We start from the raw sequence: 14403 nt of genomic DNA, 5'->3' as shown, positions 1-14403 counted from the left end.
ATTTCGTGATTTTTTGTTCATCCTATAGCACTTCTCATATATATAATACTCCCTCCGTCCCTAATTATAAGATCCTTTTGAGAATTTTTTTTGTCCCTTTTTATAAGACCCCTTTGCTATTTCCAACTACATTAATTATTTCTTTACATGCATGCCCCTATTTATTATACATAATTTTCTTCAATCAGCAATAAATATCATATTGAAAACATAAACCAATTCTCTCTCGAAGGATAAAATTGTAAAAACAATAGTAATTACAAACATATTTAATACAAATATCCATTATCTTAATTCCCGTTATTTTTTCAAAAGGGTCCTATAATTAGGGACGGAGGGAGTATAACAAAATTGTTTTCTTGTGTCCTCGTGAGTTTAGTTTAGTCGGTTGGAATAATGCATAAAATATGTAAGGTCTGAGGTTCATACCCTAGCCATTAAAAAAAAAATTGTTTTCTTGTGGGGCTTATCCTAAGTAACTTTTTTTTAAAGCAACTTGTTGTATTTTTTTTTAAAAGTAACTAGTGAAATAAATATCTAAATTCTACTGCTGCTCCCCCTTTCTGACCATCTCAAGATTCCGCTGAGGTTGGCCTCAAAGAGCATTGAACCATATTGAACCATTTGGTGATTGATGTGATTACGTCATTTTATTTGTGCCAGTTGGAAATTTGAGTTGAGTATTTTGAAAGAGTTGGAAATTGATATACTGCAGTGATGAACTCGTCGTTAACCGTGAGGAGAACTGATGTCAAGATAATATACAGACAAATTCATCTGATTACAAGATGGAATGGGTGGTGGTTCTTCCGCTGCGGGCTCAGGGTTGGAAGGAGTCTTGGTTTCAGCGGCAGTTTTCGAACTTTTCTCCAGCATGACTAGGGTTGGAAGGAATCTTCTTTTTCTGACCGGTTAAAATTGCATACTTGGCACGCTGAGTTGGAATTTTATAATTCTTTTATAATTTTTTTTACAAAAATTCTTTTATATTTTTGTTTATTCAATTTAGATTTCTTTTATTAAAAAAAAAATTCTTCCCTTCTCTTCAACTCAACTCCCCTCTCTTCTCTCGAGTACCTCTCCCATCTCGGTTCTCCCCCTCTCTCTCCCCCTCCTCCTCATCCTCATCCTCATCCTCCTCCTCCTCCTCCTCCTCCTCCTCCTTCTTCTTCTTCTTCTTCTTCTTCTTCTTCTTCTCTCTCCATTGTTTTTGACCAATAAGAAGAAATAAAAACAAAGTTATCATGAAAGTTGTTCAACATAGATGTACATATATCACTACTCAAAAATAAAAGCTTTATAACTTATACAAAAGTAAAAGCATTTTAGGTCCCAAACTCACCCTTTAAGCTTTATAAATTCATGCCTACAAAATAGAAATAAAAAGCTTTATAAATTCAATTGAGCAATCAAATATGCTTGAATACTTATAACTTGTGTACAACAAAAACTCAAATAAATTATTGAGATTAAAAAAAACAATGATTCCGTAAAAATTAATCTCATTAAAAAATGCATCAACACACCAGGAAAAAAAAAAGGATGATAAGTGGTTGGATAAACGTGCAGTCTTAGGTGTTGAACAACCATACCTTCTTTAATAACTAGATTCCAGAATATCATCTCTTCATGCCTATACCACCATTGATAACTGAATGTGGGCAATATAAGTCACACTTTTTCAATAAACTGAACGCAAATAACTTTAAACACACAAGTTCCACACGCTAAAATCGGTGTTAGTTACCTTTTTCTTGACAACAAAGAGGATCTTAATTATTGACATCATTGTGCATAATTTGAGCTAGATAACGAGGATGAATTAAAAGAAACCCTTGGATAACTCATCCAACCAAAAAGGATAAATAATAATACATATGCATATCTCAAACCATTTGATGCATTAGACTACAAATTCTAATTTTAGCAGCTAGTCAAAACAAAAACAAAAATGTAATCAAGGAAGGATCCTGCGTCGCCGGCGTGGAGTCTCTCGTCTCACATACATTTTTTCCATCTCATTCAGTGGTCGGGTTGATCCATCAGGCATGCTAGCAAATTTCCAGCCCCCACCATCTCCACGCTTCCCTTTGGGTCCCATTTTCTCTATAGTGAAAGTCCATCCATCTTCAGGGCGTCGTCGACTATACTTGTGGCATTTCACCTCTCCAGCCATCTGTACATAATCACAACCACATTATTTCTACAAATAAAAAACTGACTAGCAGCACATGGAACAAAGAAAAGACAGAGCACATGTGTTTGGGGATTTTTTTTTTTTTTGAGGGAGGGTGTTTGGGGAATTGTACAGTCATATACTTGTTACAATGTGTATTGATCAGCAAACAATAAATATTTGTAAGAATAAAGGCCAAAAATAAATATTTGTAACAGTAAATTACGTTATAGTTCAGACAACTCTAATCATCTTTCCCTCAATAGTTTTGCTACTCCGGTTCCCCGCCCCCTGCCCCCCCTCAAATATTTTTTTTTTCATCTCAACAAATTCTTTCCCTTAGACTTCCACTAATGCAGTTTAGCTCTCTAATCTCAGAAATAGTTTTTTTTTTTTTTGCTTGTTTGAACTTCTCAGTCCAACACTCATCACCATAGAACATTGTTGGTAACTATTAAATAAAATTTTCTTTTTAGTAGGCACTTTGGAATCACAACTCACAAGTAGCACTAGAAGCATTGTGTCCTTTATCAATCAGCTACAATCCAGGTAACATCCCCATTGATGATCAATCTCTCGATTACGTTTATGGATCTTAAACCATGGTATGATGTGGTATTGATTTTTTCACATCCAAAGCATTACTAACTTGCATTCCACGTGCTCCTTACTCCTTTTTAAACTCAACAGAGAACTTCAGAATTCCAAACTTCAATTACAACTCAAGTTTACAATTTACTAATTCTATCCAGTCATCAAATGGGACAATATCACCTCCATGAATTCATCACACACTATCATATACACCCTTTGTAGTTCAAAATACATGCAATACAAGAGTATTTCAACTCTAGAACCTTCAACAGGATTTATGCTATTTTGAAACCAACAAAGTTTGTGTGCAGAGTCACCTTTCATTAAACCTTTCAACATGTATATATCCCCCATGGTTGAGCTAACTTACATAAAACCAAACATATGGGTGTCTTGTCTCAATATTCTCATTCTTTTTGGTTTCATGAAACTTGTAGATGTAGATAGGTACATAGTACCCTACATACCCTACAATTTGCACAACTTTGTGTGCTTATTTTTTCCCTGTTGATAGGCATCTAAGGGTGTGTTTGGATCAAGGGTTTAGGAGGGGAAGGGAGGGGATGGTTTACTTTTCTTTTTTAAATTACGGGCTATATAACATGTTTTTCTAGAATAAATTAAGTGTGATTGAAGTATTATATGATCATTTATCATGTTAATATGTTAGCTTTTTAAAAAACATTTCATAGTGTCCGTAATTTAAAAATGAAAAGTAAACACTCCCCCAAGGTTTACAACTCGAGAGTTTACCTAAAATTGAAATTTTATACAATTTATTATATGCATGACATATGTAAGCTAATATAATATTGTAAAAAGATCAATTGTGAAAAATATAGACTTATTTATAAATGCAAAGTATACCAAACCACTATAAAAAAGTGGTATGCTTAACTTAGTATCAAAATAGAAAAATTAACACACAAAAGCATAACGTTTCATTTGTGATTGTGCTCTCTTGTTCTTAGAAAATGAAACGTTTCACTTCAAAGCTGAAACGTGTGTTACTGTAAAGCTAGAAAGTTGAACTTTTTCATTTGGGCTTGAAAATAATGGGCCGAAAAAAATGGGCCAATTTTTCTATTTTTTTTATTTTTTGAGGAGTGAACTCGTAAACTCGGCCTACTGAGTGTTAATTCGGTCAAACTCGTCAAACTTTTCGATTTCACCAGAAATCGAGTTTACCTCTGAGTTAACACGATTTTGGTACCTAAACACGTAAAATTGGTAAACTCGGAGTGTTAACACTCGATTTGCGGAACATTGCACTCCCCTCCCTTCCCCTCCTAAACCCTCCATCCAAAGGCACCCTAAGTGTTTCATCTCCACTAATCCAATATTTTCTTAGACATGGTAAAAAAGAAAAAAGAATAAAACCTAAACTCCCCCTGAGAAAAAGTGTAAAAAAACAAGTAAATGATGATGGACCAAAAATAAATAAAATTGGAATGATGGCTACACCAATGCCCTGATGGTCCATTAAACAATCTGGATGTTCTTAAGGGTCACACTAAAAGCATTACCAGAAATGTCATTGATCAATAAATAAAACATCTATAACTTAACTCTTCCACTCCACAATTTTCCCTTTCAATAAAAAGAAAATGACAATTCGGAACATCGTGCATCCAAGTAGTTATACACCTAAACTATATCTCATAATATCTGTACAACCATAAAAATTTAATGCCCAAGCTTTGTCCTATAATAAATATCTAGATATCCGGATCTTCATAAGACAGTTTGTCAATTGATAAAAAAAAAAAAAAAAATAAGACAGTTTGATCTGATCAATTGATAAAATAAAAAAATAAAAAAAAATAAAAAAAAAGACAGTTTGATCAAATGAGCAACACAAAGCTCCACATTACATTGGCTATATATGCTAACTGAGCAGTAGTAGCATCAGTTGCGAATAACATCATTCTATGCAGGAGCACTAGAAAGAATTTAGCTGTGGGTTTATCTTTGATTTTCATAATATTTAATATCATTTTAGTTACTACTGGTTCTGGGTAATATTTTCTAAAATCCCAAGGATTCTTAAACGAACTAGGATCAGTACTTAGTACCAAGTTCATATGGGAGTTCATTTCTTCTAAGTTAATAAGTTGGGCCTTTTCTGAGAGCATAACCATACTCACACAATAGTTCTACTCTTTTCTATTCTTATTTGTTGAAATATATTATTTCATTTGTTATCATCATCCTATTTGTGGTAATTTATTTGTCTTTATATCACTCTTAAAATCATGGAGTTGATTGATTGTATTCTCTCCTATAAAAGGAGCCCCTTTTCATTCATAATAATATAACACTCATATTATTTACTACATACCAACTTACCCATATTCACATTAGTGTTCTAGTCTTGTGTTTACAATTCCATTCTGATATAGTGTGTATGTGCTATGCAGCTTTCAATGGTCTTTATATAGATCATGCATGCATGTCACAAAAATTTGGTTTGTGACGTAAACTCTGACTTGATTAATTTGTGAGCATCTAATATATGAATCGAAGTTCTTCTGAACATGAAATTTAAATCTTTTGAAATTAGTAAAATCATCCGACTTCCTCATCTACAAAATTCATGTTTTTCCACTAAAATCATCAGTGAAAGCAATCTATCCTTACTTTTGCTGACGGGTTTAACAGGACCACAAATTAAAGACCAATATGTACTAACTAAAGAATTTGCGAAGTCTCCAAGTGTTCATCTCTGAAAATTAGTCCATTCATTACTTCCGATCAAGTAGTTTTTTTCATGGCTTTGAGGGATACTAGAACTAGAACTGTGGTAAACCATTCAGCATTTTCTTCTTTTGAAGAGTCTTCAAGCCATAGTCATATCCGCTGTCACCAGTGCTAAAGTTGCACCATATCTTCTATAATTGTGTAATAGATATTACAATGAGATGTGCATAAACAACAACAACCAAGTCTTATCCTACTAGGTGGGGTTGGCTACATGGATCAAATGAAGACATAATGCCCGATCATAAATATAACAAGTATATCTAATAGGCTGAAATTATATAGCCTGTACTATTAACATTCTATTTGAATACATCTTATTATCCATGATTAAAATTCTATCAGAAGTCAGAATTAACACCTTACAACTTTTACATTGAAACAGAAAGGAAAACTCCTTTGCTTCTAATCACCCAATACTCAGCTAATTGTCTCAGCTCAGGATCAGCAAATGATTCATTATGATTTGTATTTTGTACTATTCCATTCACTTTTCACCTTACAATACCTTTTATTTCCATAGCCTGGCTAGATTGGGGGCTCTAATAATGGTTGTTGGACACTGACTCATCAGAATACAGTACAAACAACGAATCTATTACAAAAATAATTCCCTCAGATCAGCATCAGTTTGATACAAGTTTGGAGACCCCATAATGTAACAATGGAAATGTACCTCTGCTCTACATTTCAGGTATTCAATAGACCTAGACTGTCCCTTTCAAATTCCACTCCCAATAGTTAACGAATCAAGAGTCCACACTATTCCTTCCCTCTTCTTATTATGTAATCCTAGCATTAACAGATACTACCTCGTATTTCTGTTACTAACTGAGTCAAGCCCGGCTGCAGCATCTAACAAAGACTACATAATATGAAAGGTAATAGTTGCGCCAATAAAAGCTAAGCGTAAGCATTTTTCAGGCTAAGGCAGGTCTTTTGTCTCGAACACCAAACCCAAAACCAGAATTATCAAGAATAATGTTTGTTTAACCAGTCATTCGCCGTCTTTAAATCTTCTATTTTAAAACCTTTTTTTATTTCTCAGTCGAAACTTATATAAACTGTGTTCTACAAAAAATTTGGAAGTCCTCTACACTCAACAGTTTACCAACCATAAACCCACCAAAATACCATGCCAAACTATCCGCATAGTACCCTATTTAATTTCTACAATGAAAATACCAAACACTTTTACTACTCCACAAAAACATAGCAAGGCCATAATAAAGTACACAGGATATCTATCTATTTCTATATAACAAGGTATGCTTCATTGACAAAAAAAAAAAAAAAAAAAAAAAAAAAAAGAATAGCAGCCAAATAGAACTCACTTTCTTCTTGTTGAAGTTCATCTTCTCAACAAAGTCTCGATAAAGCATATCATCCTCCTTTTTGGAGATTTCATAATGAACTTCATCCAAATCTTTGGTAATGCCATCCCACCCCTCAGGCATCACCTTGAAGTCAGGCTTATAAGGAAGCGACGCAACATGGAATTCCCTATCATGGGAAATAAAAAATCTGCAACAACAACATAAAGAAAAAGCAATAAATACTATAAATTATAAATTCAACTTACTAAACATATGAACAATCAATTTTAACTTAACAACCAGAAACCCTAAAGTCAACTAATCATAAGAACTTCATTTTTCACTTAACAAGGAGTGTATGTTTGATTCCACTTTTGAAGGAGGGAAAATTGATTCTAGAGATATAAAATTAATTTTGAAATGCTTGGTTGCTCTCAAATAGAATTGATTCCAAATTTGATTCTAGCATTGGTTTTGCTTCCAAAATTTAGACTTCAATTTATTGTTCAACTCACTTTAACATGAATGTATCCAAACATAAATCACTTTACATTCAACTCACTTTTCGTCATAATCAATATTACAAAATCAAATTTTATTACCGCAGAACTAAACACACGCTAAATAAACCATAAACCCTAAATTTAACTAAACGCTAAATAAACCATAAACCCTAAATTTAACTAAACATATGAACAATCAATTTTCACTTAACAATAACTAAACCATAAACCCTAAACCCTAAATTAAACTAAACTAAACATACGCACAATCAATTTTCACTTAATAATAACTAAACCAAAACCCTAAATTCAATTCAAATGTTCAAAAAAGTACTAACTCCGGAAAAGTGTCAAGCAAAATCTCAACAGAATCATCAAGTTTATGTCCAAGTTTCTTCTCTTCTTCCTCTTCAAGCTCCTTCAACCAAAGAATAGCATGAACTCTCTGTCTCATTATCCTATAATCCTTAGCAAGCTTCTCAATTGTATAAACCTGAGGATCCTTCTTATGCAACCGATACATTTCGGCTTTTTCACTGTCCTTCAAATACGAACCTCGCGCACCGGGTTCATGAACTTGCTTCAACATAACACATGTATCCGCCATTCGTTGCTTCCAACTATCAACATAAACTTTGCTCTTCCGATTCTCTTCTTCGAGTTCCTGTTATTCGATGTAATAATTAGTTACAATAATTACTCTTTTAATTAATAATTAGTTACAATAATGTTTCTGTTCTATCGTAATACCTGAAGTTTTTCTTCCATTTGTTGGAGATCGGAGAGAGTTGATTGAGGATCGGAGTCGCCGTTGAAGTGGTCTTTGGTTAAGCCGGTGGACCAGGAGGAAGGAGTTTCCCAGTTAGGGTCGTCGTAGGATCCGCCGCCGGAAACTGAGATTGAGAATGTTCGGAGATTTGAGTGGCGAAGGTCGGTGGTGAGGTGGCGTGTGACGGAGATGAGACGGTTGATGGCTTGCATTGTGACGGCGGAGGGAATGGTGTTGATGGAGTTACGGCGAGTGGGAGTGAGGGAGAAAGGGAAAGGAATGGAGATGGTGTTAGTGTGTGTTAGTGGATTCTGTCTTTACCGTAGACACTATCGGTGGGTGATGCACACTACAATTGTAAGACGTTTTTGAGATTATAAAATTTTGGGTGCGTTGTTAGGCTAGTTTGATTTGATAAACAACAAATAGAGCGGCACACACGACAAAACAACACAACATAAGATAGAATAACGATGCATTAAATTTTGTTATGATATTGAATAATTTTTTGTCTTAAATAATTTTTATTTTTGGACAAAAGTTTATTTTAGTATTTCAAATAACTTATATGTGGGAGAAAAATTGTGTTGTGATTTAATAAAGGACAAGCTAGCACTCATCCATCCGTTAAGATCAATTGTTGTTATGATCATGAACATACCTCTTATCAACTTGCAATCGATAAGGAACCAAATATTTCTCATTTAAAGATTTTTGGTTATGCAATATATGTCTCAATAACTCCACCACAAAGAACAATAATGTGACCTCAAAGGAGGTGGGAATATACGTGGGGTATGAATCATTGTCTATCTAGAACTTTTAACAAACAATGTTTTTCAGGCAAGATTTGTTGATTGTCATTTTGACGAAACAAAGTTTCTAACTCTAGGGGAAGAAAATAAACAATTGGAAAATAAGATAACATGATATGTACCCCCATTTATTACATTTGGACCCATATAATAAATAATGTGAAGGAACTATAAAGAAAATAGTGCACTTACAGGAATTAGCAAATCAACTGCGATATTCATTTACTGATTTGTAAATAGTGACAAAGTCGCATGTATCAGCTGTAATTGTCCCAACTCATATTGAGATTTTGAAGCTAAATGATGTAGCAGGTACATCTAAGGCACGCTTGAAGTGTGGCCAACCTATGGGATCCAAAAACAAAAATCCCCGAAAAGAAAAGGAACATAAAAGGTGAATATAATTGAAAGTGATCTCGAAAAGACACTAGATAATAATAAATTCATAACTGAAAAGTGTGCTATCGAAGAACACAAGATGATAATGAGATCATTGATAATGAAACTGAAAACAAGAATGATCTTGAGATTTCAATTAATTATGTTAATACGGAAAATAAGTGGAGCCGAAGAGGCATGAATATTGATGAGATATTTTCATTCTCCATTGGATGTGAAATTACGAATGAAAATGATGATCCCAAACCCATAACTACTAACGAATGATAAAATAGACATGATTGGAAAAATTAGAAAGATGCAATATATACCGAATTAAATTCTCTTAAAAATCGAAAAGTATTTGGGCCTATTGTGGTTATTCATGAAGGCGTGTTTGTCAAAAAAATAAAAAAAGACTGAAGGTGTGAAACCTCTTGGTATAAGTGAGTTTTTGTAAGAAAATGAAATGAGAAAAATGAAATTGTAAGATACAAGGCTCGTCTTGTTGCACATAGTTTTTTCCAAAGACAGGAATTGATTATGATGTAACATATTTTCCTGTTATGGATACAATTACTTTTTGTTAATTAATTGGTTTGTAGGTTTTTAACAATCTTGATATGTATCTTATGGATGTTGTTACTGCTTATTTATATGGATCACTTGATAATAACATATACATGAAAATACTGAAAGGACTAAAGAGGCCTAAGACATCAAAACCTAGAAAAATGCATGCAGTTAAGTTACAAAGATCATTGTATAGGTTAAAACAATCCAGACGCATGTGGTACAATAGGCTAAGTGAATATTTGTTTAAAGAAGACTATGAGAATAATCCAATTTGTCCTTGTGTTTTTTATAAGAAAACAATATTTGGTTTTGTAATAACTGTTGTTTATATTGATGATTTAAATATCATTGGTAATAATGAAGAAATTAAAGAAGTAAGAGAGTACTTAAAGAATTTGAAATGAAAGATTGGGGAAAAACTAGGTTATGATTTTCTCTACAAATTGAGTACATTAAAAAAATGGTATATTAGTACATCAATCAAATTATGCAGAGAGAGTATTAAAAGGGTTTAATATGGACAAGACAAACACTCTGAGTACTTCAATGATAGGTAGAACACTTAATGTTTGAAAAGGATCCCTTTAGAACTAAGGAGGATAATGAAGATGATCTTGGCTTTGAAGTGCCATATCTCAGTGTAATTGGGACACTTATGTACCTTACTAATTGTACAAAATCTGATATAGCTTTTGCCGTGAATTTACTTGCGAGATTCAGTTCATGTCCTACAAAGAGACATTGAAAAGGAGTAAAACATATATTTCGATATCTCCGAGGTACACGTGAGATCTTGGTTTGTTTTATTCTAACAAAAAAAAACTAGTTTTGCTTGGTTTTGCAGATGCAAAATATTTGTCAGATCCACATATTGCTAAATCACAAACTGGATATGTGTTTACATATGGTGGCTCTGCAATATCATGCAGATCTCAAAAGCAAACACTTGTAGCAACTTCTTAAAATCATGATGAAGTAATAGCCGTTCATGAAGCAAGCAAATAGTGTAGATGGTTAAGATAAGTTACCCAACATATCCAAGGAGCGTCTAGTTTAACAGTTAATAAGAATCCAACAATTTTGTATGAAGACAATGCTGCTTGTGTTACCCAAATGAAGGAAGGTTACACCAAAAGTGATAGAACCAAATATATCCCTCCAAAGTTCTTCTCATTCACACAAGAACTTGAAAGAAGTAAAGAGGTGGATATTCAATATATTTGTTCGAGTGATAATGTGGCAGATCTTTTCACAAAAGCACTTACATCAGTTTTCAAGCACGTACAAAGTATCAGAATGCGCCAACTTCAAGATCTTTAAAGAAGAACATCGTGTGTTTGGTTGAGGGGGAAAAATGTTGCACTTTTTTTTTTCCTTATTAAGGATTTTATCCTAATGGATTTTTTTAATAAGGTTTTTAACGAGGCAACATAAATTATCCTCGACAAGACTTAAATGGAGCATCATGTAGATATTTCAAAGGATCAGTGTTATAAGAAATTATAAAAATCTAAATTATTCTAGAATTATATGTCTTACTATTTATGTTGAAATATTTATCAATAATGTCAACTTATAATAGTAGCGGTCAATTACCTATCTAAATGTCAACTTCGAATAGTAAATTAAATAATTTCATATGTAATAGTAGTAAATTTTGTAGTATAAATAAATACCACACTTTTGTTCATATAAAAAATACACTATTTTTAAGAAATCTAAACATATCATCCTACTTCATTCTCTCTTGATTTTCTTATTAGTTTGATAAATCCTAACACTATATATTAGTATTTGAAGTATTATATAATAAGATTAATAATTTATATTATAAGTTCACTAATATCATAAATTTATTTTGAATATCTAAATCTTTAACACTACTATCTTCTACTATCTTTCTAAGGGTCTGTTTCTTTTGTTGGAGAGTTATGACTATGCGATGTTTCTTCTATATTTTTTTATTAACATCGTTATACTACTGTAGATTAATTTGTACGTATATTAAATCAATATTGTAGTGTGAAACAGAAAAGATAAGGTTGGACTTTGTTCAAAGTATACTTCATTAAATGCAGATGCAGCCAAAACTAGCCCACCATCTACCCTTGTTTCCCTCGAGCTGGTCCCTGTGACCAAGACTAGATCACTCCTTTTGAACTATCCAATTCAACACTAGTAATTGATATTCTTCCTGCTACAAGATGTGATGCACAACATTAGCTTATAACACCTCTCTCACATTGTTAACTGGCACAACCATTGAACATACTTTACTTAATTTATGGTTAGATTTTGGATTACTATGACCTCTTTATCAGAAGAGAACCGTTATATATAGCAAAGTACATCTCTCGTGAACACCACGAATGTTTACGTCTCAACCAACAGTAGAAAAAAAATTGAACCTCTGCATTTGTTGGAAATTAAGAGGGTATGCATTATGAAATAACCAATAAGACGTTTCACTATTTGTTCGCTATCATCCCTCTCGCTACAAATATCATTTCCGTTTTTAGAATTTGACGGTTAAGACGAACAAAAAAATCATACTTAAATAACATTGTTGTAAAGAGAAAGAGAAACTCTAATCAGTAATCACAATGTAGAATATATATGTTTAGAAGTGCTAACAACAGTTACTCTAACACTCTTCGATGTCAATATTATCACACATATTGAGGGACATTCCCACATAAAGTAATTGTACCTGCCTTGATTTTATTTAGGGTAATGTTAAGTTGTGCATTCAATTAATAAAAAGTAATAAAATTAAATTCAAATGCATTAATTTCAACAATATATTTCTACTTTTGACTCATTAACTTATGTTTTAAGAGCATAAGTTAACATTTTCCTTTTATTAATAAGAGAATGAATAATAAAAATAATGTTACCACTTTTCGTATACAATCACATAAGTTGAACTACACTTGAAGAATTTAAGAACATGAAGAAAAAGAACAATTTAATCAAGGGAATTCACCGGGAACAAAAGGGATTGAAATCACCTTTCTTTTCCTATTCATCTATAATCTAAACAAGAGATAAATATTAATTTTCAAAATAAATTGAACTAATATTGAGATGTTATGTTTTCATTATACAAAAAGAGACGTAAAATAATAATTGGTGTATTAACCTGAAGAAAAGATAAATAGAAACTAAATTGAATTTAAAGATATTAAAGCTAGCATATAGACCTTATACATTATTCTTATATAATATGTGGAAGCATACACAATGAACAAAATATAACTAAGTCCACCTCTATTTTCATCACATAAAAGTATCATTGGAGAATTCATTCACAGTTAGATCATGCAAACCAAAATCATTATCCACAACCAATCCATCAGAAACATCCAAGTTCCTAGGCCTTGACAACGAGTTACCCGAATTCGGAACAAAATTGTTGTTCTTGACATATTCAAATGAGTTATAGCCACTCTGCTGTTGCCGAGGCGCTTGAATTTGCTCCTTGTTCCATGGAAATGGCTTAGTCACTTGATGATGAACTTGATTATAACTTGTGCTACTAAGTTGTGACATTAACCTAGCTGTTGTGTCATGTTGAACATTCTGTTTGCTACTACCTTGTTGAAAGTTTAAGGTAATAGGTCCTTTATGAACACCTAGCGACGACGACGAGGACAAAGTTGTACTAGGACAACCAGTGAATTGTTGCACAAGTTGTCTAAAATTGGTTGTATTTGCATTGAGTAGTGTTGTTGGTGTTCTCTTAGAAGCTCTAGATCTTCTTCTAATTGGTTTGGATATATTACCACCCTTTGGTGTCAATTGGTCACTAGTGTTTGTGTATGAATTTGTTGGGCTCAAAATCATAGTCTCTAATGGAATAGGATTTGTTGTCATCACAGTTGAATCAGAGAAATTTTCTATAGGTGGTGGATTTAGAGTATGATCCATGAGAGGTTGTTGATAGTATTGCATCCAATATTGATCAGTAGAAGCAGTCATGGTACTACTCATATGTGTTTGGATTGGATTTTTTGAAGTAGGTGTGAAAATGTGAGGAGGATCAGTGATGAGTACTCAACTCTATTGACATAGTCTTTGAATATTTAAAACAATGAATTGGAGCATGTTTGTTTACTAGTATGTGTTATGTATAAGTATGTGTGTATTGTCAATTGTCATGGTCAAAGTAAAAATGTCTAATTTTGACTATTCTTTGATAGTGATAGGGAAGAAACTTAGGGCCAAAGAATGGTGTGCTTCCAGGAAATAGCAGCACATTTGAAGTTTATATATGAGTGACGAAATCAAAATCAGGGACAACATCATGTTTGGGACTCTTTTTGTTTGTTATGTTGGTCTTAGTGTTTGTGCATGGTCAGAAAAATGTGTACTGTAAGGTTGAAAATTATAAATAAATATCTCCATGCTCTAGCCACCCACCCACCACACCATATCTTGTTATCATTTGATTTAATTAAGTTTCCTATGTAATTATACAAATTTTGTATGACCGTATAAGGTACTTCATGCTATA

The 14403-nt window shown here is 32.9% G+C and overlaps 2 protein-coding genes across 2 annotated transcripts; both read right to left on the bottom strand.

Annotated features, from left to right (window-relative positions):
* Positions 1-1718: 1718 nt before the first annotated feature.
* Positions 1719-8475, bottom strand: LOC112419509 (protein GAMETE CELL DEFECTIVE 1, mitochondrial). The gene is made up of 4 exons (XM_024777451.2): positions 8100-8475; positions 7688-8013; positions 6865-7054; positions 1719-2176 (listed from the first exon to the last, which is right to left on the bottom strand). Exons 1-4 carry the CDS (start codon positions 8328-8330, stop codon positions 1958-1960), a joined length of 966 nt encoding a protein of 321 aa, XP_024633219.1. The 5' UTR covers positions 8331-8475; the 3' UTR covers positions 1719-1957.
* A 4494-nt stretch (positions 8476-12969) lies between these two features.
* LOC11440562 (calmodulin-binding protein 25) lies at positions 12970-13984 on the bottom strand. Its single transcript, XM_003594841.4, has one exon. It carries the CDS (start codon positions 13878-13880, stop codon positions 13167-13169), a length of 714 nt encoding a protein of 237 aa, XP_003594889.2. The 5' UTR covers positions 13881-13984; the 3' UTR covers positions 12970-13166.
* Between the last annotated feature and the right edge of the window lie 419 nt (positions 13985-14403).

Source organism: Medicago truncatula, chromosome 2 (genome assembly GCF_003473485.1).
Source record: "Medicago truncatula cultivar Jemalong A17 chromosome 2, MtrunA17r5.0-ANR, whole genome shotgun sequence".
NCBI classification, from domain to species: domain Eukaryota; kingdom Viridiplantae; phylum Streptophyta; class Magnoliopsida; order Fabales; family Fabaceae; genus Medicago; species Medicago truncatula.
Note: the sequence above shows the minus strand (reverse complement) of the source record. Positions and strands in the feature narration are given on the sequence as shown.

Bases quoted from the DNA above. Each gene is read 5' to 3' on its own strand.
- LOC112419509 (XM_024777451.2), bottom strand. From the start codon at position 8,330: ATGCAAGCCATCAACCGTCTCATCTCCGTCACACGCCACCTCACCACC. The intron at 8,014-8,099 runs GTATTACGATAG...ATCGAATAACAG, and splicing joins AAATGGAAGAAAAACTTCAG to GAACTCGAAGAAGAGAATCG. The intron at 7,055-7,687 runs GTTAGTACTTTT...TTGTTGTTGCAG, and splicing joins TTGCTTGACACTTTTCCGGA to ATTTTTTATTTCCCATGATA.
- LOC11440562 (XM_003594841.4), bottom strand. From the start codon at position 13,880: ATGAGTAGTACCATGACTGCTTCTACTGATCAATATTGGATGCAATAC.